Here is a 27176-nt window from a genome sequence, read left to right on the forward strand (position 1 = left end):
GTCTGCCAGAGGAGATTGCCGCGTTTATGCTCAGATCATTTTCCAATTTTATTGGATGGCGGAGGCATTCAAAGTGGGCGCCGTTACTTCAAGTTCGAAAACATGTGGCTTAAAAGCGAGGGTTTTGTGGATAAGGTTAGGAGTTGGTGGTCCTCTTATCAGTTTAATGGTACTCCATCTCATATACTTGCAGGCAAATTAAAGGCTTTAAAGGAGGACTTAAAGCTATGGAATTCCCAATCTTTTGGGGACTTAGGGGAGCAAAGGAAAGTTATGATGGGAGAGTTACAGTGTCTTGAAAGCATCAACGAAGGCAGATCTCTCTCCCTAGAGGAAAGAACAAGAAAGGCAGAATTGACTACAGAGATAGAAAGGGTATTATCTTTTGAAGAAATATCTTGGCGACAGAAATCAAGAGCTTTGTGGCTGAAAGAAGGGGATAAGAGTACAAAATTCTTTCATAGAGTGGCAAATTCGCATAGGAGGAATAATACCATTGAGATGCTGAGTATCAATGGTAGAGAGTGTACGGAGGCCCCTGTGATACGGGAACATGTGCTGAATTTTTTCGAACAACTATTTACAGAAAGAGAGGGATGGAGGCCAAAAGTGGATGGACTTGTATTTGATTCCATTGAGCCACAGATTGCAACAAGATTGGAAAGAGCGTTCGAGGAAGAGGAGATATATGAAGTGATCAGACGTATGGGGAAAGACAAAGCACCAGGACCAGACAGTTTTTCGATGGGGTTCTTCCACACTTGTTGGGAGGTGATAAAAGAGGATTTGCTGAATGTTTTCCAGGAACTATTCTCGTCAGGGAAATTTCAGAAAAGTTTGAACACGACCTTTATTGCATTAATTCCAAAGAAGACCGAGGCTGTAGAAGTGAAGGATTTTAGGCCCGTTAGCCTCATTAATGGGGTCTATAAAATTATTTCAAAGGTTCTAGCAAACAGGTTGGGGGAGGCCATTGGTAAAATAATCTCAAAGCCACAAAATGCCTTTGTTAGGGGTTGTCAGATTCTGGACTCGGTATTAATAGCCAATGAATGTTTGGATAGTAGATTAAAATCCGGTATGACAGGGATTATTTGTAAATTAGACATGGAAAAGGCATATGACCATGTAAATTGGGATTTTCTTATATATCTCTTGAGGAGGTGTGGTTTTGGGGAAAAATGGTGTAGATGGATCAAATGGTGCATTTCAATAGCAAGATTTTCAATTCTGATTAATGGCAGTCCAGAAGGCTTCTTTAACAGCTCGAGAGGTTTAAGACAAGGGGATCCATTGTCCCCTCTTCTCTTTGCTATCATAATGGAGGCCCTGAGTCAGATGATAATGACTCTAGTTAACAATGGTTTGCTGGCTGGGTTTTCCGTGGGTGATCAGAATAGGGGCCTTATCTCGATATCTCACTTACTTTTTGCTGATGACACGCTGATTTTCTGTGAGGCTGAACAAGAACAACTTAGGACTCTGAAAGCGCTACTGTTATGCTTTGAAGCAGCATCAGGTTTGAGAGTAAATTTTGATAAATCAGAATTAGTTCCAATTGGGAATGTTAGTAGATCTCGACAGTTGGCTAACACATTGGGGTGTAAGGTCACCGCCCTTCCAATGACTTATCTGGGTTTACCTTTGGGGGCGGCTTCAAGAGCCATAGCTATTTGGGATAAAGTTATTGAGAAAATAGAGAGAAGATTGGCTGGATGGAAAAGACTGTAATTGTCGAACGGAGGCCGAGTGACCCTGATAAAGAGTACTCTTTCTCACTTACCCACTTATTTTATGTCTCTTTTTACAATTCTAGCTTCTGTGGCAGCATGGATTGAAAAATTGTACCGTGATTTTCTTTGGAGTGGGTTGGGGGATGAATTCAAGTTTCATCTAATCAACTGGGATACGGTTTGCAGACCAATTTCTTCAGGAGGGTTGGGGATAAAGAATTTGAGAATTTTCAATCGGGCTCTCCTAGGGAAATGGTTTTGGAGATATAATATGGAGCCGGAAGCACTATGGAAAGTAGTAGTTCATAGTAAATATGGCAACCTTTGGGGGGGATGGTGTACTAGAGAGGGGAATGGATCGTATGGAGTGGGGATGTGGAAACAAATTAGAAGAGGGTGGAGGATGTTTGCCAATAATACTAAACTTTTGGTGGGGGAGGGCACATGAATAAGTTTTTGGAGGGACATTTGGTGTGGGGAAGAGGCACTGAAGGACACTTTTCCATGTGTATATTTAGTGGCCTGTGATCAAGAAGCTTCGGTTGCGGACCTGTTGGTTCGCTCGGGGGATCAAGTTCACTGGAACATCACTTTTTGTAGAGCAGCACATGATTGGGAAGTAAACAGCTTCACTGATTTTTTCAACCGAGTGTACTCTATGAAGCCGAACGGATTGCATGAAGACAAACTGTGGTGGAAACATACGGGTAAGGGTATTTTCTCGATGTGTTCTTATTATAAGGCCCTTATAGCTACACCGAATGTTTTGTTTCCATGGAAAAGATTGTGGAGGAATAAAGCGCCGCCCAAAACACTTTTCTTCGTATGGACAGCAGCTCTGGGCAAGATTCTGACTACCGATAATTTGCGGAAGAGGCGGGTAATTATTATTGATTGGTGCTGTATGTGTAAGAAAGATGGTGAGTCAGTGAACCATCTCCTGCTACATTGTGAGACAGCGAGAGCCTTGTGGTGTGAAGTTTTCCGTCGAGTAGGGTTAAATTGGGTGATGCCGAAGTCAGTTCTTGAACTATTAGCCAGTTGGGCGATGCCGGGAGGAGATTTACATGTCAAAGCTATGTGGAAGATGGTACCTATCTGCATCATGTGGTGCATTTGGCAAGAGCGAAATGAACGAACATTTGAAGATAAGGAGAGGACAACTGAGGAGCTTTGTATCTATTTGTTCAGCACTTTACTTCTATGGTCTCTAGCTATAGACTTTAATGGCCTAAATGTACACGAGTTTCTGGTGACTACTATAGCCACCTAGATAGGTTTTACCACTTGTATACCTTCTTGTGTACTTGGGCTATGCCTTTTATTAATACTATCGTTTACTTATCAAAAAAAAAAAAAAATACTTTCCCTAGAGCAACCACCCAACTAAAGAACACCACCTTAGTAGGTACCTTCACCCTCTAAATACTTTTCCAGGGGAAACACAGCCAGAATGACAATTAAGCACCTTATAAAAAAAACTGACTGAAAACCTGAAATTTCCAGCATGATCCCACAATAGCCTGTCCTCTCTTCCCTGCATCACATTAGAGTTGTAAATTCTTCCCAGAAAATCTGAAAGAACATTCACTTCCTAGTCATTTACATCTCTAATAAAGTCAACATTCCATAGAATATTAGTATCCTAACATTGAAGATAATCTGCCACAGCAACATTTTGATCCCTTCAATCTTGTAAAGAGATGGAATATCTGATTTAAGAGCTGATTCCCCACACCAAATGTCATGCCAAAAGAGAATCCTTTTTCCCTTCCCCCACCTTAAATTTAATGTGTAGAAAACTCCCCCCAACCTTTCCTAATGCCCTTTTATAAACTCACCCTATACGCTTCTCTAACTTCATTAGAACACCAATCCCCCCACCCACTCCCCATATTTAACATCAACAACATTCTTCCATAAAGAATCTCTCTTCATGATATCTCCAAAGCCATTTTCTAAGGAGTGCTTTATTAAACAACCTCAAATTTCTCACCCCCAATCCTCCACAAGAAACCAGTTGACACAAGTTATTCCAACTAACCAAATGAAAGCTCAAACTCTTGTGTTGGCAAGGGTAAAAAATGGACCACCTCAGATTTCCGATTCTCAGATCTAAATAACTGAACAGTCACCGGTGGATGAACCCTTGTCGGAGAGCCTCTTGGGGACTCGCCTGTCGCTGTCAACCCTATTTGTGATGTCGTAGTGTCTGTCGGAGCCACCGAGCCCTTGGGCTGGGCCACACCTCCTCTCGGGCTGTTTGAGCCCTGTATCTCATGTGAAGGCTTTGTCCTCCAGAAACCAGGCCTATTTACTGGGCCTCGATCCGGCCCATATGCTAACTTAACATTAAAAGCCACAGGCCCATTCTGCTGCTCCCTCATCCTTTTTCCTTCTTCTTAATCCTCCAAATTTAGGCCCAAACCCATAAACAGACCCAACCTTTCATCTACCTTCTTCAACATTGACTCCAACCTCTCCTTCTAACCAAATAACTTTGCCCTTACGTGCCACAGAGACCCTTCAACTTCTCCAACTTTCTGCAACACCTCAGTAGGCAAACCATTCTTCCTTACATCCATTCGCTTCCACCACAAATGTCATTCCTATTGTTACCATCCAGCACCGATTCATCCTTCTTAAATTCATCCTTCCTAAACAATTGTTTGAATATAATTTATGTTTAGAAATTTGAAAAAGTTGTGTTGTTTTTTGTATTTTGTTTGGAAGTTTGAGGAAGTTGTATTGAGTTTTGTGTTTGAATAATGATTAGGTAATGATTAGATGAAAAAGTTGAATATTTGAAATTGAAAAGTGTTTTGTGTTTGAGTGATGATTGGGAAGGAAATTAAGTTTTGAGAATATCTGAGAACATCTAAGTTTCCAAACATGTCCTTAATGTTGACTATATCTTTGAATCCCTTTTATATAATAAATTTGTTTATCGTTTTAAGAATTTCTTGTTTTCTTGTCCTTTCTGATGGACCTTTGTCCTAAAAAATAGAGGAATTAATGTTTCCTGAAAACAACCAGAGTCCAGAGGTTATCTTGATACAGTTTTGAAATTGCCATGTGACAATTTCAGCATCATTTTGTTTTGTATCTCTCTTTTTCCCCTTCATTATTGAAAATAACCCTTAATGAATTGTTCTATCGTACTACATGGTTACAATCAACATATTCTAACATTTTCTTTTTCCCTCCTTTCCGTTTGCAAAGCTTTTTGAGAGCTCGGCATTGATGCACCTATCTGCCGTTAAGTCTCTTCTTTCTGCACTACATCAATTGTCAGATCAATCCTTGGCTGCAGCTTCAAGTGCTTTTGGACCGGCATCAAGTCAAAAATTGGGAAGCATCAGTTTTTCTGTGGAAAGAATGATTTCCATCCTTGTTAATAATCTTCACAGTACGTGATGCCATTTGTTTTACGTCCTGGGTTTGCACGTGCTTATGATTTCCATATGTTTGTTCACTGCAACTTGCTGGCCTAATTATATTTAAAGCCTTAGAAGTAAAACTCTTTTGGTGCACATGCACATGTGGGTGGGTGTATTTGCGTAAGACAAGACAAAAAGAACTTCTTGAGGCTTCACTGAAAAATTAGAAGTAATTTACTAATTTTCACCACTTTCCATATTTTTTGCCATGAAATAAAGTAACAAATCTTAACTTATAAAAAAAGTAACAGATCTTGTAAAAGTATAGGCAAGTTATTTTAATAAAGTTATGGTGACTTATTTATAAAGAGAGTTGTTATGTTTGTTGTATGATTTGAGTTAATGTTATTTGATTCGTTCTCGATTTGTCTACTGTATTGCAGGAGTGCAGTCATTGTGGGACCAAGTGGTTGGCCACTTTCTTGAGGTAATGATGTTTGTTTGATATATCACTGTATCACATCTACATCCTTCTTGACATCACAAGAACATTTTGCAGCTTGCTGATAGTTCTAATCAGCATCTACGAACTATTGGACTTGATGCATTGGATCAATCAATATGTGCTGTTTTAGGCTCGGATGGGTTTCAGGACAATATACCAACCGGAACCCATGGTAGATCTCAGGAGGTGAGAGTTTTTGCCCCTTTATCGTTGAAGTTAGGTATTGTATCAATGATCACAACCAAAAAAAAAATGAAAACGAGGGACTTAAACTCCCCTCAAATTACCCCCCCATTTGCAATCAACTTTCAAACTATCAAATTTTTTTTATGAATAAGAAAATTTATTAATTTTGGTCATCGCCCCTTCATATTACCAAAAAATAAAATAATTGTTATTTACCCTTTCCATAACAATTTTGACATGAATATCCTGGATAAAAACCGAAAAATCCAAAAAAATAAAAAATAAAAACATAAAAATAACTTTAAAAGAATTAAACAAAAAACACAAAAAAATAGATAAATTGAAAATTATTTAAAAACTGAAATAAACATGAATAAAATTTTCAAACGAAAATTAGAAATAAATACATAAAAAATGATGGAAGTAACTTTTGATTTTTGAAATATTTTTAATTTTTTCGACATTTTTATTTTTATTTTTAAAAAATAACTTTCATTAGGGTAATTTTTCCAAAATTGATAGTTTGGGGGATTATTGCAATTTGGGTGGTTTGAGGGGAGTTTGTGTATTTTTTTCCACAAGAAAGAAGTTAGGTATTATATTTAAAATAAGGATTGGTATAGCTTTTTATTTGCTCTGTGTCTTTTAGATGGGAACCAGGCTTGCAGAGTTGAGAGCACTTGAATGTTCGGTCATATCTCCACTCAGAGTACTTTACTTTTCTACTCAAAACATTGACGTTCGAGCTGGTTCTTTGAAAATTCTTCTGCACGTATTAGAGGTAATGTGCCACTACAAGGTACAGATTTATTTTGCTTTGCTGCTGCCTACTCTTATAATTTCTTCTCGCGAACTTTTTTCAGAGGCATGGAGAAAAATTACTCCACAGTTGGCCAAATATTCTAGAAATGTTGAGGTTTTCTTCTGAGTCACTTTATACTTGTAGTTACTGGCTTTGTTCTCTTGATGCATTCAATTTTCCTTTTCTGTGAAGGTCTGTAGCAGATGTTTCTGAGAAGGACCTTGTCACTCTGGGATTCCAGGTTAGAAAATAGTCTGAGTGAGAGTTTAATCAGAGGGCAAGATGCATGGTTTATTTCATAACCTATTTCTACCTAAAGATTTGCAAAGACATTTTAACATGAATGCACAAATACAAATAGAAATGTGCATGTAGACATGCGGATTAGTAAACACATATTGTTACCATCCTTGCTTTTTTAGGTCCCTTCTCTTTTTGATGAGTAATATAAAATTTTATTAAAACTAGTAAATAGGCATAGCCCAAGTACATGGGAATTATACAAACAACAAACACCTAATTACAAGTTAGGAGCTAGAAAGTGATACAAGAAAATCATGTAAGCTGGCTCCATTAAAAACACTGGCAGAAGCCCTAAGAAATAAAGTGTGGAAGAAGAAACTTCTAAGCTCATTCGGAGAATATTGCCTATCTTCAAAGTTTCAACCATTCCTTTCAATCCAAAGACACCACATGATATATAAAAGAATCGTTCTCCATACATCCGCAAAATGGAAATTGTGCTGAATCCTTTGCCAACAAGCGAACAAATCTACCACCCTCTTAGGCATCACCCATGCAATTCCAGTCCTGTTAAAATTCTAAAACTTGCCAAACTTCTAATGTTCCTCACTTAGCCCACCGGCACCTTCTCAGACTTCCCTAGGTTCACCTTTAGGCTAGAGACAGTTTCAAAACAAATCAAAAGAGCCTTCATCGCTCAAATCTGATCCGAATCTGTATCACAAAATAGTAGTGTCATCTGAAAAAAGATGGAAAACAGTGATACATTCATTGCACTTGTTCCCAAAAAGGTTGGTGCAATGGAGGTGAAGGTTTTCTGTCCTATTAGTCTTGTGAGCAGTATGTACAAGACAATTTCAAATGTTCTTGCTAATAGGATGAGCTTAGTTTCTTTTTTTTTTTTTTTTTTTTTTTTTTTTTTTTTTTTTTTTTTTTTTTTTGAGAAAAGTAAGAAGGTATATTCAAAAGAATAGGCAAAATGCCACGTTCAGTACGAATGTCCTACACTACGTAGGATCAAAAGAAATAAGAAACTCATGTAAATTTTGGCCATTAAAACTAACAGCAATAGCCCAAGCACAGAGAGTTCTAAAAAAGAAGACTTTCAGCTCCTTCATTGATCTCTCTTTATCCTTGAATGTCCGTTCATTGCGCTCTTGCCACACACACCACATAATGCATATCGGGATCATCTTCCAAATTGTCTTAATCTGGTTGTTGCCCCTCAAACCTGTCTAGCTAGCAAGAACCGCCACAACTATTTCCGGCATAACCCAACCCAAGTCTAGTATACAAAAAACCTCGTTCCATAACCCTCGAGCTACTTCACAATGTAATAAAAGATGGTCAACAGATTCTCCCCCCTTCCTGCACATACAACACCAATCTACGATGATCACCCTTTGTTTTCTCAAATTATCCGTTGTGAGGATCTTGCCCAATGAAGCGGACCACACAAAGAAAGCTGCTTTTAGAGGCACCTTGTGTTTCCAAAGCTTTTTCCAAGGAAACTGAGAGGGTTGCCCTTGTGTTAGAGCCTTGTAGAAAACACGGACCGAAAACAAGCCTTTTCCCGACGGTACCCACCACAACAAATCCAGAAGCTGATTACTTGGTTTGGTTGAGTACAAGAGGCTGAAAAAGACTGAAAAAGTGTCCATTTCCTAATCTTGAGCAGCCCTGCTAAAACTGATATTCCACTAGATTTGCTCCCCCATTACCACCATGACTTCCGCCACTGATTTCTCTTTATCGCTTGCAACCAAGAATAATGTCGGGAATAAATCCTTAAACGCACAATTACCACACCAGGTGTCATACCAGAATTTGATCATGTTTCCCTCTCCTAAACGAAGCCTCGTATAGTGAGAGAAAACCTCCCATCCCTGTCTAATATGTTTCCACAATCCCACACCATGAGCCCATCGCACTTCCTTAGAACACCAACCACCCCATAATTCTTCATACTTACTTTCAATCACCAACTTCCAAAGAGCTTCTGGTTCTCTATGGTATCTCCATAACCACTTTCCAAGTAGCGCCTAATTAAAAATTCTTAGCTTTCTAATGCCCAACCCCCCCATTCGAGATGGGCTTACAAACCTATTCCCACCTGATTAGATGAAACTTGAACTCCTCTCCTATTCCGCCCCACAAGAAGTCCCGTTGTAATTTCTCAATTCGAAGTGCCACCCTTGCTGGAATAGGGAACAGGGATAGAAAATATGTTGGAAGGTTAGATAGAGTACTCTTTATAAGCGTAATCCGACCCCCTTTTGATAAGTACATTCTCTTCCAACCTGCTAGACGTCGCTCTACTCTCTCAATCACTGTATCCCATAACGCAACTGCTCTCGAGGGGGCCCCCAACGGAAGGCCTAGATACATCAAGGGGATTGTAGCAGTCTTACACCCTAAAGTATTCGCCAAGTGTCTTAGACTCTGAACACCACCAATAGGCACCATTTCTGATTTGTCCAGATTATCTCAAAGCAAAGTAGGAGTGCCTTTAGTACTCTAACTTGGAGTTGATTCGTCTCAGAGAAAATTAGGGTGTCATCTGCAAACATCAAATGAGAAATGTTAATACTACCCCTCCTGGGGTTCCAATCAAGTAACCAGTCATATGCCCATTTGCAACCAGGACTGAGATCATTCTGCTCAAAGCCTTCATTACAATAACAAATAGTAATGGGGACAACAGATCTCCCTGTCTTAGGCCTCGTGTGCTATTGAAAAAACCAGTAGGGCTTCTGTTTATTAGGACTGAGAATTTCACCGTAGATATGCACCATCGGATCCAAGAACGCTATCTCTCCCAAAAACCACACTTCCCCAAAATGTCAATCAGAAAATCCCAGTTAACATGATCATACGCCTTCTCCATGTCTAGCTTACATATAATCCCTGGATGACCCGCTTTCAATCTACTGTCCAAGCATTCATTGGCGATGAGCACTGCATCTAGAATCTGTTTGTCCTTTACAAAAGCATTTTGAGGCTTTGAAATAATCTTTCCAGCGGTTTGACTAAGGCGATTTGCCTAGGGGTGGCAATATGTCACACGACCCATTAACCCAACACGAACACGACACGATAATAGCGGGTTAGGGTTTAACCTTAATGGGTTTGGGTCAAAACGGGTTGACCCGTTAAGACACGATTGCTTAACGGGTTGATAACAGGTTAACCCGTTTTGACCCTTTATAACCTGTTATGACACGTTAAAAAATTTAAAATTACAATTATACCCTTATATCTAAAAATAAAATTGTTAGAATTTCAATTTCGATATTTTTATTATTTGGATTGTAGTTTTGGACTTATTATTAGTTTTATAATTTTTATAGATATTGTAATTTTAACATTTATATAAAATTATGCTAAATTTAATCAGGTTGAAAAGGTTAATTTCAGGCCTATTCAACCCATTTATATAAATAGTTTAAAATGAGTTGTATTGTGTCGTATTAACCTATTTCGTAATATTTTCTTAATTTATTTGTTTACTTATAAAAAAAACATATTTCGTAATATTTATTAATGGGTCAAAACGGGTTGACACGACACGACCTGTTATGTTAATGGGTCGTGTTAGGGTTTGAGATTTTGACACGATAAGCTTAACAGGTCGGGTTAGGGTTGACCTATATAACCCGTTAACACAATTTGACACGACACGAACACGACCCGTTAACACGATTTGACACTCCTAGATTTGCCAGTTCCTTGGATAGAATCTTATAGACCCCATTGACTAGGCTAATGGGGCGAAACTCTTGTATATCCTCCGCTACCGCCCTTTTTGGTATTAAGGCAATAAAAGTGGCATTTAAACTTTTTTCAAACTTTCCAAGCGAATAAAACTCCTGAAACACCTCCATTAGGTCATCCCTTAGGATCTCCCAACAAGTTTGGAAAAAGCCCATAGATAACCCATCAGGACCTGGAGCCTTGTCTTTAGCCATTTTCCTTACCACATCTAGCACCTCTGCCTCTTCAAACGGTTAGAGTCCAAAGGTCCAATGGACTCAAAAGCCAACCCCTCTAGTTTAGGCCTCCACCCAACCTGCTCAATAAGATGCTGTTCATAAAAACTAACCACGTGATTGTTAATCACTTGCACATCCCTGCACTCTGACCCATCAATCTTCAGCATCTCGATGTTGTTGGATCGCCTGTGAGAATTGGCAACACTGTGGAAAAACTTAGTGCTACGGTCACCTTCCTTTAGCCATAAAGCTCTAGACTTCTGCCTCCACGAGATCTCTTCCAGTAGGATGATTCTCTCGAGCTCTACAACCAATGCTAACTTTTGGGCTTGTTCCTCCGGATTCAAAGGCCTTAACTCTTGAAACCTTTCTAGCTCTTGTATCTCCCACTGCTTTATCTTCTTGAGTTCCCTAATATTACCAAAGGATTGCTTGTTCCAACGCTTTAGATCTTGTTTTAAAGCCTTTAGCTTTCCGGCAAAAACAAAACTAGGAGTACCCTGAATCTGGTAAGAAGACCACCATTGTCCGACCCTCTCCACAAAGCCTTCAATTTACAACCACATGTTTTCAAACTTAAAATGTTGCCGCCTTCTTTGAATCCCCCCACAGTCCAGCATGATGGGCCAATGGTCCGAGCACAGCCAAGGCAATCTCTTTTGCCATACCTCTAGATAGTGAATTTTCCATTCCGGGGAAATTAGAAATCTATCTAATCTAGACCACGTCTGATTATTAGTCCACGTGTATATGCCTCCCGCTAGTGGTAAGTCCACTAGGTTCAACTCAGAAATGCATTCCGAGAAATCTGACATTGCTGGACGCATTCGTCTATTTCCAAAACACTTGCTTGAGAATCTTGTTACATTGAAATCACCGCCAATGCATCAAGGAAGATCCCACCAGCTGTGTAACCCAGCTAGTTCATCCCATATAAGTCTTCAGTCACTATTTAGGACCATAAACACCTGCAAAGGCCCACATAAACCTGTCGATCACACTCCTAAAAGAACATGCTACTGAGAACAACCCCACTGCCTCCTCCAATTTCTCCACCACTAGTTGGTCCCACATCACCAACACTTCTCCCGAGGCTCTCTTAGCTGCCAAATACACCCAATCGACTTGAACGCAACTCCATATACTTCGTATTATTTTTGTATTGACTATTTTCAATTTCGTCTCCTGTAAGCAAACAATGTCCGACTTCCACCCACGCAATAAGTTTCTTACTTGAAGCTGCCCGTTTAGACCCCAGACATTCCACGAAAGGATTTTTGGTTTCATTTATTGGAATAAGCCAGCCCCTTCTCTTTTGACCTCTCCCTGCTTGAGTTACCTTCAGAATTTATGGACCATGTTAGCCTATTAAGTTCTCGCTGTTTCTTGGACCCCATTTTCCTTTGTTGTTGGTGACCCACTTTGATGGCGGTGAGTAATGCCATGAATTGCTCTTCATAAGCTTCACACTTTAGTCCCACCATGTCCTTTATATCATTCACTGTTTGGAACACCCAATCTGAAACGCTAGATGAATCCGGGTACATACAGTTCAGAGGAATTGGATTCTGCACCCTAAATTCCTTCTGCCCCTTCAAGTTCACTTCTCCAATCTCTAAACCCACTTCCCCTCCATGCTCATTAATCCCCTGTAAGAGCCTTTGAGAACACTCTTCATCGGATAGAAAGAGATCACTGGCCGAATCCTCATCTTCTCCTCCTTCATTGTGTTCCACCATTACAATATCACAGTTCACCCCTAAGGGTCTCGCCAGACCTCCACCTTCTTTCCCTTGCCCCGTCGGCAGGTTCTGCACAGACCCCCTAGGCGAACAGCCTCTCGGTGATGGAGGGAGACTGACCAGAGGCTCTAACGGCGTGGTCTGAGGCTCCAAAAAGTCTTCCCGGCTCTTCGTCGCCATTTGATGATCTACCGGCAGGTTCTGATGCCGCCGAGGTGGAGAAGGAACCACTGTCGGCGTCGTCTCGGTATCTTACACAATGGTCTGCTGCTGGTTGCTCATCGTAGCAACGGGGTTTTTGGTGGATGCGGCTTCTGGTGTTGGCTGTTGGTTGGACGGCATTGTCGGCATTGTCTGTTGGTCGGCCGGCCGATTCTATGGCCGTCGCAACGAAGTTTCTGGTGGAAGAACACCACCTAACCTGTGACCCGTATGGTTACGCGTGACCCGTGCCCATTCCTGTTTGCCGAGGTCTTCAACTGGGGCCCAGGACCAGCCCGGGGCTGGCCCAACTGAGGCCCATTCCAGCCCTTCCCCATATGACTGTTGCCACTCCTGTGATCCATGGGCTTTGGCCCACAACCAGCCCGGCCCGATCCCTCAGTCCATCCTGATCCCCCTCCTACCCTCCTTGAGTTACTACCCCTAAAACTCACCGTTTCCACACCTTCCTTAAAAGCCTTGACCAGCTTCCCTACCAAGGACACCTCCTGCACCATCCTAAACTGTTCTAGCATATCACATACCAGAGACAAAATCTCCCTCACGTCTCTTCCACTCTCTCTCTCCCTAGACTGATCTCTAGTGGCTCGATGCACAGTACCCCCTCCTGCACCAATTAACCCTGCATGCGTCCCCTCCATCAATAAAGCTTCTCTACAAGAAATTACCTTATCACCCCCTCTCTTCAAAGTTTCACCAGGTTTGCCCTGGCTGTTTGTAACCACCTGCAGACTCTCCCTCAGTGCTTCTCGCAGTCTACTCCAGCCACCACTACCTTCCTCTTCAGGGATAATAATGCAACAGTTTCGTCCCCCATCACCATACACCGCCACCTAAACGAAACGACCACGACTATTTGAGGACCTTTGTATGATAAAACTCCGGTGACCCTCTCTCCTAGATGAAAAGAAATCTTCTCTTTTATCTGTCACACAGCCCTCCAGAGCTCCACCTAGCCATTGCGCAGTCCCCAGTCCAAGCAATAATTCTTGTTTAAACCTCCTTCCTCTCTCAGTGATGCGAATCAAGCCACCCTCTCTCACAACATAGAATAGCTTAGTGTCAATCACAAACTCCCGCCTGAATCCCATCCTACCTCCCGACGACATTAAAAACAAACCATCCCCGACAACAGAACGTGAAAAAGCAAAGCAAAAAAATGCACTTGTACGGAGAGAGAAATTTTAGAGAGAGAAGGATGAGCTTAGTCATGGATAGAATCGTTTCTAAGTCTCAAAATGCATTTATAAGGGCAAGACAAATATTGGATTCGGTCATTATCGCTAGTGAATGCTTGGACAGCAGGATTAAGTTAGGAGCTCCTAGTATTTTGTGTAAATTAAACATGGAGAAGTCTTATGATCATGTTAATTGGGAATTCCTATTTCACTTGGTGAGGAGATGTGGTTTTGGGGAGAGATGGGGGTTGTGGATGAGGCATTGTGTGTCAATGGTTCGATTCTCGATTTTGGTGAATGGTCACCCTGTGGGATTCTTCAACAGTTTGTGGGGGTTGCGACAAGGCGATCCATTATCACCTCTCTTATTTGTTATTGTCATGGAGGCTCTTAGCATAATGTTGTCGGCTTCAGTTGAGGGTGGTTTTTTCTTAGGTTACTCGATCTGGGATGCTAACCATTGCTCTACCATTATTTCGCATCTTTTATTTGCTGAGTTTCATTCGTACATGAGGTTTGAGAAGAGTTTTAATGCGACTTTCATTGCACTTATTCTGAAAAAGGTAGGGGCTGTGGAGATGAGAGATTTTCGGCCTACTAGTTTGGTGAATGGAGTGGTATAAAATCATTTTTAAGGTGCTGATCAACCGTTTGAGCAGGGTGATGGAGAGGATAATTTTAAAATCACAAAATGCCTTTGTGAGGGAAAGACAGATTTTAGACTCTGTTTTAATTGCAAATGAATGCTTGGAGAGTAGAATTAAAATGGAGAAAGCTGGTATTTTAAATTGGGCATGGAAAAGGCTTATGACCATGTGTGCTGGGAATTCCTTGATTATTTGCTAAGGAGATATGGTTTTGGAGATAAATAGTGTTCGTGGATGAAGCATTGTGTGTCGACTTCGAGATTTTCTATTTTGGTGAATGGAAAACCGGTTGGTTTCTTTAGTAGCTCGCGTGGTTTGAGGCAAGGTGATCCTATCTCTCCCTTTCTTTTTGTTGTGATCATGGATGCCTTGAGTAGAATGATTGAGAAGGCAGTGGATGGTAATTTTCTTTCTAGCTTTGTGGTGAGTGATGAGGTCCAGAGTAGTTTAAAGGTCTCACTCTTATTGTTTGCTAATGATACTTTGATTTTTAGTGAGCCCAATTTTGACAATCTTCGTGGGTTTTTTTTTAAATAAGTAATAAGAAAATTTTATTCATACGAATGAAATAGGCATAGCCCGTGTACACAGGAAGTATACAAATGAACACCTAATTACATTCTAGCTAAGGAAGAAAGCCATGGACATTGTTTCCATCAAGTACACTGGCTGAAAATCACAGCATTAAAGTGTGCATAAAAAAATTCTGAAGCTCCTCCATTGTGCGTTCCCTATCTTCAAAGCATCTCTCATTCTTGTCCGACCATGTACACCACATGATACACAACGGGATCATCTTCCACACTGCCGTCACTTGGGGACAGCCTTGAAGCTCCTTCCAACAAGCCAATAATTCCACTACCCACGGAGGCATTACCCAAGCAATATCCATTCTTCTAAAAATCTTGTTCCATAGCCCTCTCGTGACCTCACAATGCAATAGTAAGTGATCTACAGATTCTCCCTCTTTTTTTGCACAGATAACACCAATCTATCACTATGATTCCCCTCTTTCTTAGATTGCCTGTAGTCAAGATCTTCCCAAGAGAGGCAGTCCATACGAAAAAAGCTACCATAGTAGGCACCCGTGATCTCCAAATCCTCTTCCATGGAAATGAAACATGGCCATGGGTTGACAAAATCTTGTAGTAGGTCCTGATTGTACATTTTTTACTACCATTAGCTTCCATTGCAACCTATCCTCTTGAGCCATATTATTTCCCATGGAATAGAGCAACCTGAGGAAATCAAACATAGCCTATAGTTCCCAATCGTGAATATTTCTATTAAAAAGAATATTCCACTGATAAGATCCATGGGAGAATATCCGCATATCTACAACAAAGGCCTCTCTGTTAGCTGCAATACTATAGAGTGCTGGAAATGCCCTTTATAGCATGCACTCTCCACACCAAACATCATGCCAAAACCTGATTCTGGAACCATCTCCCACCACGAATCGTAAGTGACTTTTGAAACCCTGCCAAACCCTCCTAATAAATTTTCATAAGCCCACACCACGTCTCCCCCTTACTTCCTTGAAGCACCAGCCTCCCCACGCGCTCCCATGTCTAGAATCAATAATCTCCTTCCATAATGTGTACCCCTCTAAGTGGTACATCCATAACCATTTACCCAATAAAGCTTTATTGAACGTTCGCAAATTGCATATCCCCAAGCCTCCATTCGGAATAGGATAACAAACCTTGTTCCAGTTAACTTGATGGAATTTTTTTTCCTCCCCCATTCACCCCCACAGAAAAGCCCGGAATAATCTCTTAATTCTAATCGCCACCCCTACAGGCAAATGAAAGAGTGACAGGAAAAAAGTGAGAAGATTGGTTAAAGAACTCTTAATTAAAGTAAGTTGCTTTCGATAGATACATCCATTTTCACCCAGCAAGCTTCCTCTCAACTTTCTCCACCACCCCATCCCAATTGGCTCGAGCCTTAAAATTGGCCCCCAGCGAATGACCCAAATATTTCATAGGCAAGGAAGACACCTTGCAATCCAACAACCGCGCCAAGCTGTTAATATTAGGCCCCGCACCCACCGCAACCATCTCAGATTTGCTAAGTTTAACCTCGAGCCCCGACACTGCTTCAAAGCATAGCAAGAGAGCTCGCAAAGATTGAATCTGACTAGAATCTGCATCACAAAATAAGAAAGTATCATCTACAAATAAGAGATGAAAGAGTGAAGTAGGCCCATTTGTGCCATTACCAACCAGAACTTGATATATAACCTCCGCCAACAGCAACCTTCACCAACCGACCAAGTGCCTCCATAACAATGACAAACAAGAGAGGTGACAAGGAATCCCCCTGCCTCAAACCACATGCGCTGCTAAAGAACCCAGCAGGAGTGCCATTAACTAACAGTGAAAAACGAATGGTAGATATACAATAGCGGATCCATGAAATCCACCTGTTACCAAAACCATACCTACCGAGCAAGTAAAGGAGGAAGTCCCCATATGGTCATAAGCTTTTTCCATATCAAGCTTGCAAAGAATACCTGGAATGCCTTCCTGCAACCTATGATCCAAGCACTCATTGGCAATAAGCACCGAATCCAGAATCGGTCTCCCCCTAATGAAGGCGTTTTGGGGCTTAGATATATTATGTTCTATCACCGAGCTAAGCCTATTTTCCAGGACCTTGAAGGTTATTTTGTAGACTCCACTCACAAGGCTTATAGGACAAAAATCTTCAACTACCTTAGCCCCATGTTTCTTTGGAATAAGAGCAATGAATGTTGCATTAAGGCTTTTCTCAAATTTATGGAAAGAGTGGAATTCTGCAAAGACCTACATAATATCGCATTTCATTATATCCCAACAAACCTGGGAGAAACCCATTGAGAATCCATTTAGGCCCGGTGCCTTGTCCTTCGCCATGCTACAAATAACCTTAAACACCTCATCTTCCTCAAACTCCCTTTCCAAACCATTTGCACTTTGTGAATCAATAGACTCGAAAGACAAGCCATCAAGTTTTGGCCTCAAGCATACTGGTTTCGAAAGAAGGTTCTCAAAATGCTGCACAATATGGTTTTCCAAATCATCAGAGGATGAAAGCACTTGAGTACCTGAGTGGAGTGTCTCAATAGTGTTGCTGCGTCGATGTGAATTCGCCACTTTATGGAAGAACTTCGTACATTTATCACCCTCTTTTTAGCCAAAGGGCCCTAGATTTTTGTCGCCACGAAATCTCTTCCATCAATAACACCTTCTCTAGATCAGTTACAACCACCCTTTTTCTAGCAAGGGCCTCCTCCGAGAGGTCTCCCGTCAATTCCCTAGCCTCAAAATCTTGTACTTCCTCAAAATCTTTGTGCTTTAAGAGCATTTTTGCTGTGTTTTGAAGCCGTTTTGGGGTTAAAAGTTAATTTATCGAAATCTGAAATCATTCATGTGGGTTCTGTTCAGAATATTTCAGACTTGGCAAATATTCTGGTGTGCAGAATTTCTTTACTCCCTATGAGGTACCTTGGGCTTCCTTTGGGGGTTTCTTATAAATCTGTTAAATTCGGGATGGTGTGATTGAGAAATTTGAAAGGAGGTTAGTTGGATGGAAAATGATTACTTGTCTAAAGGGGGAAGATTAATAAAAAGTACTTTGTCTAATCTTCCCCCTTATTTTTTATCTCTTTTTTTTGTAGCCGGCAAGGGTAGAAAGAAGAATTGTGAGTTTATTTTGGAATTTTTTATGGGGTAACCCCAAGGGTTTGGCCCAAGTGGTGAAGGTCTTGGTCTTGGGGTATCACTCCCCTCAAGGTCCAACACCTCATGAGTGTAAACAATCCTTTGGGGCCACACCCCCTGGTGAAAAGCCAGCGATTTAACCAATTCCGTGTAGGGAAACTTTCGAGAGTGCGGTGCACAGGACTGAAGTTTACTCTGCAGGGGTGGGTTGAAGGGCCCTTTGGACCTTGCCTTGGAGAGGTTCCCCAACATCAATATATATATATATATATATATATATATATTATGGGGTGGTAAAGGAGATGAAAAAAAGTTCCATTTGGTTAGTTGGAAGAAGGTTTGTTGACCGATTGATTGTGGTGGGTTGGGGATAAAACGTTTGAGATTGTTTAATAGAGCATTAGTTGGGAAATGTCTGTGGAGATACCACTTGGAAAGTAATGCCTTATGGAAAAATGTTATTGATGTACAATATGGTAGTTTGCGGGGGGAGGTTGGTGTTCTAAAGATACTAGAGGTGCGTATGGGGTGAGTTTGTGGTAGTTCATTAGAAAATGATGGGGGGAATTTTTAGATTAAAGGTGGGAGATGGGAAGAGGATACTTTTCTGCATGACTTGTGGTATGGCGATTCTGCACTTAAGTTGGACTTTCCCTCTCTTTCCAAAATTGCAAAGGATCAAAATGCAGCTATGGGAAATTCTTTCTTTTGCATTGACAATAATATTCAAGTGGAATGTCAAGGATGTTAATGACTGGGAAGTGGATGATGTTAAGGTTTTTCTGGTAAGACTTTACCATTCAAAGTTGATGCTAGGTAGGGAGGACAGCATGCTGTGGGATCCTGCAGGAAATTCTAAGTTCTCAGTCTCCTCTTTTTATAGAATATTAACCAGTCACAGGAGTTGTGAATTTCCCTGGAAAAACATATGGAAAGTGAAAGTTCCATTCATGGTTGCTTTTTTTGGTTGGGTGGTATCCCTGGGCAAAGTGTTGACAACAGAAAATCTTAGAAGGAAAGGTATGTACATTGCCGATTGGTGTGTCATGTGCAAGAAGGATGGAGAATCTTTTAATCACCTCTTTCTTCATTGTGAAGTGGCCAGGTTCTTGTGGAATGAGGTTTTGAATCGGACTGGTTTCCTTTGGGTAATGCCCAAGGAAGTGGTGGATTTATTGGTGGAAGGGATTGAGGTGTAGCAAGAATCTTGTTCATGTTTGGAAGATGATTCCTTCTTGTCTCCTGTGGTGCCTATGGCTTGAAAGGAATGAGAGATGCTTCAAAGACAAAGAACGTTCATTGGGAGACCTTAGGGATTTTTTCTTTAGTACTTTTGAGTTTGTGGGCTAAAACTTTTGTAATGGAAGATAATTTCCTGAATCTGTTTTATTCCTTTTGTTTTTAGAAAGTAGTAGGTATTTCCTTTGTATACATCCTGTGTACTTGGGCATATACCTATTCTTGGGAATAAAATCTCTTATTACTTGTCAAGAAAAGAGAACCACTTGAGAGATCCATGAGCTCTACTACTGAAGCCTCCTTTCTTTGTGCAATGCTGTATAGTATTGTGTAGGCTTCTTTGAGGATTTGATCTCCACACCATAGGTCATTCTAGAATTTAATTCTGGAGCCATCTCCAGCAATAAAACGTGTGAATCGATGTAGATTGGTCCAGCCTCTTTATTTGTTTCCAAGGCCTCACCCGTGGGTAGCCAAAGTGGTAAAAGGGAGAACTTGTGTGCATAAGCCCCATGTCACAGGTTCAATTCCCCCTGGGATCAAACTGCAATATAAGTGGGAGGCCGTGGCGGTGGGTTGCTATGCTAGTCTCCATGGGAGTTTAGGTTCCATGGGTGAATCCTAAGGTCTCTGCTATGGGGTGGTTCCCCCGTCATTAAAATCCCCTCTTTGTGATATGTCCATAACCATATACCCAATAAAGCCTTGTTGAAAACCAACAAATTCCGAATTCCCAACCCGTCTTCACGTATAAGGGTACAAACCGTAGCCCAATTCACCAAATGAAACTTAAATTCCTTGTCTGTCTCTCCCCCCCACACAAAGGAACTCTCTTTGCAATTTCTCTAACCGGTGAGCCCCCTTGCATGGTTTTGGAAATAAAGATAAGAAGTAGGCAGTTTGGATAAAATATTTTTTTTTATCAATGTAACTATACTACCTTTGGACAAATAAAGCCTCTTCCAACTCACCGATTTGTGCTACATTTTTTCCAACAGCCCATACCAAATAGACTGCGGCTTAAATGAGGCATCCAATGGAAGACCGAGATACTTCATTGGCAAAGTGGAAACTTTGCACCCTAGAATATTGACCAAACTCAAAACACTTGGAACATTTCCAACCGGAACTAATTCTAACTTGATAAGATTCACTTTCAAACCTAATGCTGCTTCAAAGCAAAGTAAAGAGCTCACAAAGTTTGAATGTGATTATGACTACTTGGGCTATGCCTATTCTCATTAATACAATCGTTTACTTATAAAAAAGATATATATTAGATGCTAGATGATTCAAATGTGAATGAAACAGTTTGAAGTTGCTTTATGTGATGGTTTAGTCTGTTCTGTAAATCCAGTATGCCTTGTTTATTTCCCTGCAGAGCCTACGGGTGATTATGAATGATGGACTTTCAACGATACCGGCAAACTACCTTCATGTGTAAGATCCTTCTTTTCTTTTTGGCCATACATTCATATGATCCTAAATTTGGCATTTTCGTTACAATTTTGTCAACATTTCCCCTAAACATTTTCTTTTCTACATTTCAATACTTGTTTTTTGTTTTCTCAACAGTGCCTCAACTTTTTTTTTTTTTTTTTCTCTAGATATGTTTGTGCAAAATCTGATGTTTCATCTTCAATTGATGTTAGTGAATTTTCTAAATTTTGAGTCATACAGTTCTGTATTAATTGCAGAACTGAAATCCGAAAAATTCCTAAGACTTTTAGTGTGAAGAGTCCCATTTCCTTGGCATTCTTTTACTCTTTCATGCACTAAAGGTGCTAAATTTTTAAATTCCACTGAATACGGCATAGTAGTTCAACCTTTGAAAATGTATATTTCATGTTCTCACCCCAGTTAGTTCAACCTTTAGCATAAAACTGATTTCATATGAAAATTGATAGGGATTATTATGGCTTAGTTGAAATGAGTTGTTTGTTACGAACTTGTTACTTGTGGCTTGGCGAGCATGGTGTACATCATAAAGTGATTTTCTCGGGAGTGATAGCTATTTGTTATGGCTCAAGTCTTCATAAATGTTATTTGTGATTCTAATGAAAATTAATATAGACTTGTAGGATAAGCGTGTAACTGTAACCTATACCTACTTCAAATTGTGTGGCTAAAGATTTGATTTAGATTACGGAACATTTTAGAAGGCTGTTCTAATAATGGGGCATCAGGAAGCACATATGAACAAAATTTTGAGTGCATGGATGCTCCTTCCCTTTCTTCCCTCTCCCCCACCCATAAATAATGCCCTTGAAGCCTTGTGGAAGTTGCAATCTCCCCACTCACCCACCCCAAGAAATGAAACCCTGAAATAACTTTACCTTCCAAATGAATCGTGATTGTTCTCTTTATTCTTTATGCCTCTTTTGTTGGCATGAAGGGAGCAATTAACCATTTGTTTGCACTTAAACCTTCAAAAAATGGCCTGAGCTTCATATTTAGGTCCAATCTCCTGGGCAGGTCAGCCACAGACCTTCTTATTTGAGCCTTAATCTAGACTGAGACCTGCCCAAAACCTAGCCTGGCCTTTAAAATGATCAGATCAATTTCCAACAAGAACTTATTTGTATATGGTTGTCGTTGAGTTACACTGTTAACATCTGCCCGTCATGCTAGTAATTATCTGAATATTGCAGATGCATAGATGTGACTGGGGCCTACAGTGCTCAAAAGACAGAGTTGAATATAAGCTTGACTGCAGTAGGCCTTTTATGGACTGTAACAGATTTCATTGCAAAGGGGCTTATCCAAGAGCCAGAGGAGAAGGAAGCAGGTTAAATTTCTGTTGAGAACTTCTTAGCTCATCAATTGTCTTTGCAGTAAAGTCTTAAAAGTATTTGGTTTTCCTCTGCTGTAATATTTCATATTGTTTAGGTGTGCATTCTATTCCAAAGCAAAAGGATGGAGAAAAGGCAGAAGAACAGGCACTTGGCATTTCAAATAATGTGAACGACCAAGCTTCCTTGACAAATATGGTTGACTATGACAAGTTGCTATTCTCTGTTTTTTCGTTACTTCAAAAACTTGGAGCTGATGATAGGCCAGAGGTAGGATAATCTGTGATAATGGACTTTGATGCATTATTAAAACACTTTTGTATTGGTAACTGATTTACAAAGCAAGGCCCATAAACACTGAATTATTGCCCTTGTTTGCCTTAAACTTATGTCCTTGATGTTGTTCTTTGGTGCTTCTACTATCTTTTATACTAGAACATCCTTGATTATTTACTGTTATATCATCATAAATTAGTTTCTTTAAGATGTGACTGTTTAGGCCCGGTTTGGTGTTGCAGTTGGGAGCAAGGTTTTGAAATCCGTTCCATTCTGGCTGAAACGACCGAATTTTTTCGTGCCGGAACAGTAACTGGCACAGTATAGGTTACTGTTATGTATCGGGTCAAATTCCTGCCATTTCGGCTAGTTTCGATCAATTCCGGCCGGAAAGGGCATTTCAGTCCAAAATAAACATTAGTAGCAGTTTGGTGAATAGTTTTAAATAGTGAGGGCACACTTGTCATTTCTTGATATTTTTCTCTCATCCCCTTTTCCCCTTCCGTGCAATTTGCTAGTAGTGAAATGATGACACTGGCTCTATATTGTATAGCTATTGTTTACATCTACTAAAGTTCCATCTACTTTTCCCCAGGTTTTCCAATTGTTTCCTAAAGTTCATCTACTTTTGTACAGCTACTCTATATCTCGTTTACAAATGATAACACAGGAACCAAAAATACATTTTTATAATTAATATATTTATGTAAAGACTATAAATATATTTATAGTTATATATATTCCAGTTAGTTTGGAATATAATTTTTCTATTAATTTATCTATATAAAAACTATCCCAAAACGGTACACCAAAACGTACTGATACCGAAATATTCCATTCCAATACCTCAACAAGAACGGTCACCAAAACGGAATTCAAAACTTTGTTGGGAGAGCCATCAGCACTTCTCATTTTTATTTTTTTTAAGGAAAACAGTTTTTTATTAATATGAAAATAGGCATAGCCCAAGTACACAGGATATATTCCAGACCTTTTGGCAATTATCCGTCTGTTTAGTAGTTTGCAGAGTACTTTTTTCTTATGCTGAAGGCCCGTCAGAAAAGAAAGTATAAATTGGAGCTTTTCCACATAACAGAGGACTTTTTTTTACACTTCTACTTGCATAATTGACCTATTATCTGTTGCAGTTTTTCCACTTTCATTCCTAAGTTGGATAACATTTATTCAGTGGAAGGTGGTTGAGTAATATTTACACCATTGTGATTGTATAATATAATAGCTTTTCCAGTCATGGTTGAACCTGTACTGCATTTCAGGTCAGGAATTCAGCTGTCAGGACCCTTTTTCAAAGTCTTGGAAGTCATGGGCAAAAACTATCAAAAATTATGTGGGAGGATTGTCTTTCAAATTATGTTTTCCCTGCATTAGATCGTGCTTCTCACATGGTATGTTGAATTTGTATTTAAATACCAAGTTCGGAGCTTTTTTTACTGTATTTCTTAGTCAATGTTTATATTTGTTTTTCAAGGCTGCTACTTCATCAAAAGATGAATGGCAAGGGAAAGAACTGGGAACTCGTGATGGAAAAGCAGTTCACATGCTCATACATCACAGGTATATGAAGTTTCGAATTAATCTTGATTTGAAAAATCTTTTCTTTTTCCCTCAGTTATACATATTCTTATGTTTAATGAATTTGCAGTCGGAACACAGTTCAGAAGCAGTGGGATGAGACGCTTGTACTGGTCCTGGGTGGAATAGCACGCATACTTCGTTCTTTCTTTCCTTTTCTCAGATGCTTAACCAATTTCTGGTCATGTAGGTTCACCATTGAATGCTTTGTATCTGGTAGTTTTTATCAGTTCTTTCTATTATGAGTACGGCAAATATCAGATCATGTTTCATTTTTGTAGGTTGGGAATCTTTGCTTCTTTTTGTAAAGAAGAGCACTTTAAATGGTAGTAAAGAGGTTGCTCTTGCAGCAATTAATTGTTTACAGACAACTGTTCTTTCTCATTCTCCTAAGGTGATCATCAACATTTTCTGGTCTGTAATTGCTGTTTTATCTCCCAAAATACCATTCATTATTATTATGCCATTCTTTGACTCTTAATTAATTTATGTACAAGAGAGTATCATCAACTAGGTATTCTCGTCTTAGCACTGAAAAAACTGTGTGAATCAGGGGAACTTGCCGATGCCATACCTGAACTCAGTACTTGATGTTTTTGAGTTTGTTCTTCAGAAGTCACCAAACTACACTGGTAATGCAGCTGGCAAGGTCAAGCAGGAGGTTGTACATGGTCTTGGTAATGCATTTATTCAATTGTCTATTTGGTTAGACTCTGAATTTTACACACAAGTCACAAATGCTTGAATGCGAGGAAATGGTGTATCAGTATCTACCCTCACTACTCAGAACAGATATCTCACATAGTTGAACTTCATTAATATTGTCTTCGGTACAGTAATTATCAGGGTCCTTGTTCAGCAAGCTTATGTTTTTCTTGGTTGGTGTAACAGGAGAATTATATGTTCAGGCACACAGGATGTTTGATGAAAGCATGTACACACAGTTGCTGGCAATCATAGATTTGGCTGTTAAGCAAGCCATAATAACTACAGATAATTTTGAAACTGAATTTGTAAGTATATGTTTTGTACTCGTCTCACTCCTTTTTTTAACCCATGGAATTTTAATCATTTGTAGCCACTGTGTCTTGTTCATTTTGTTCTGCACAGTAACGTGCAGCCTGAAATAAGTCAAAATACCTCCATGCTTTCTCCTCTCACTATCTAGAAAGAATATAGTATCGATTCAATTAAGATGTATTTTGAGAGGATTGGTACAGGAAGTATTCGGCATAGTTTGATACGTATACTACTGAAAGATAGAGTAAAAATATAAATAAGTCGTTATGATTCAACCGAAGGGCATATAATTTATAGACTCAGAAACAAGGATTCAAACAATTAGTTTACTTATGTTTTCAACTTCAATAGTTCTTTCAAAGAGATACAGTCCAAAAGTTCAAAATTTCAAGGTGTGCTTGGTTTCTTTGAAACCCCCCTGAGTGAACTGTGTCAAGAAATTCAGGGTAGGAATCACTTTTGGTCTTTTCACATTACATTTTTTCTGCACTTTGAAATATTCTTGCATGTTTTGGTGGTTAATTGTTCGAATTATACTAAAAAATTGGGCCTTGTACCGTGATTAATGGTAGTATGTTTAGTACTAGGCTTCTATTGGAGTTTCTATCACTTTCATCATTTGGTTTCTATAACAAAGGGAAGGGAAAAAAGGGAATGAAACAGATTGGTGTATTACGCATTGCAGTAAAATTTGAGTTGGCAAACAAATTTAGCATACCAGTCATGGTAGAGAGCCTGAATTTGCCTCGCAAAAGTTAGTCTTTATGTTCCTCTCACATGCTGCCTATCTTCCTATACCTTGCCGTGCTTCTGAGAATCTGAAGGAATGAGAATAGCAATGTCGCTATTAGCTATCTCTCATAGAACATATAAACAACTAACTATTTATCTCAAAATGTGAAATAATTTCCCCTGAATGCTATACTGCTTTTGTCTAGGGACATGTTCCACCTGTACTACGTACTGTCCTGGAAATCTTACCACTTTTACGTCCAACTGAGCAAATTTCTTCAATGTGGCTTATTCTTCTTCGGGAGTTTTTGCTATATCTTCCAAGATCTAATTCTCCCTTACAAAATGAGGAAGATGAGTCAGAGCACACCAGCAGTAGTGATCATTTACCAGGTATAAAAAAGGCTGGGTGGAATCTTAGCTTTGATTTTAATTTTACCTGTTACATAATAAAAAGGTTAAATGTCATGTCTCATTTTCCACAGATGCCCATATGAAGGTAAAAGATGATATGCCTAACGGGACAGCTTCCATATCTCCAACCAAAGTGGAAGCTCCATCTCTGAGTTCTGTATCAACATCATCTTTAACGGCAGGCATCCCGAGTTATCTGTTTGCTGAAAAGCTAGTTCCTGTGCTAGTAGATCTTTTTCTACAGGCGCCAGAAATTGAAAAGCATATCATATTTCCGGAGTTGATTCAAAGTCTTGGAAGGTACTTCTTATTGTGAGAAATGATATTTGCAGTCGTGGAATGCGCAAGCGCTGCATAATCTCTTTGAAAAAAGTGAACAAATATGGGACCCACATGAAAAAAAAAAAAAAACTAATTTTTTAATAGTGAACCTCACTATTTTTCAAAACAATTGCGCCGTGCTTACATACTCTACAACTATATGTAGCATTACTCTATTAATGTACTCCTTGATGCTAAACTTGTCGTATCCAACCTATCAAAAAAAAAAAAACTCGTCGTATCCAATTAGATTATGTTAGAAGAAGTTGTGGCTTTTTCGATAGTAGGTTAATGAATCATAATAGTATAGGTTATGTTGGCTTTTTTTATAGGGGGTGGGATATAGAGTCTGCCATTCTACATGCAGTGTCTTATTGTGACCAAAGATGATTAGGCACTATTTTGGCTTGTTTTAACAACACTGTCAGGCATTTTTCTGTATGACATGTATA

At 39.7% G+C, this 27176-nt stretch overlaps 1 protein-coding gene across 14 annotated transcripts in view; it reads left to right on the plus strand.

The window, feature by feature from the left end:
* The window catches only part of LOC122314678 (protein MON2 homolog), a 66559-nt gene that overhangs the window by 36084 nt on the left and 3299 nt on the right, over window positions 1-27176 (plus strand). For all 14 annotated transcript variants that reach the window (XR_006243855.1, XM_043130183.1, XM_043130173.1 and 11 more), the window contains 17 exons: window positions 4956-5142; window positions 5557-5600; window positions 5673-5804; window positions 6454-6585; window positions 6668-6720; window positions 6799-6847; window positions 20958-21016; window positions 22228-22364; window positions 22466-22638; window positions 23922-24050; window positions 24134-24219; window positions 24308-24423; window positions 24519-24631; window positions 24791-24914; window positions 25129-25250; window positions 26196-26382; window positions 26475-26703. Coding sequence is in view for 13 of the 14 variants with exons in the window: in XM_043130183.1 (XP_042986117.1) it covers window positions 4956-5142; window positions 5557-5600; window positions 5673-5804; window positions 6454-6585; window positions 6668-6720; window positions 6799-6847; window positions 20958-21016; window positions 22228-22364; window positions 22466-22638; window positions 23922-24050; window positions 24134-24219; window positions 24308-24423; window positions 24519-24631; window positions 24791-24914; window positions 25129-25250; window positions 26196-26382; window positions 26475-26703 (2072 nt within the window). In the remaining variant the exon portion in view is untranslated. The remainder of the gene's footprint in view (window positions 1-4955; window positions 5143-5556; window positions 5601-5672; window positions 5805-6453; window positions 6586-6667; window positions 6721-6798; window positions 6848-20957; window positions 21017-22227; window positions 22365-22465; window positions 22639-23921; window positions 24051-24133; window positions 24220-24307; window positions 24424-24518; window positions 24632-24790; window positions 24915-25128; window positions 25251-26195; window positions 26383-26474; window positions 26704-27176) is intronic.

The sequence above is a fragment of the Carya illinoinensis genome, chromosome 7 (assembly GCF_018687715.1).
Source record: "Carya illinoinensis cultivar Pawnee chromosome 7, C.illinoinensisPawnee_v1, whole genome shotgun sequence".
Taxonomy (NCBI): Eukaryota; Viridiplantae; Streptophyta; class Magnoliopsida; order Fagales; family Juglandaceae; genus Carya; species Carya illinoinensis.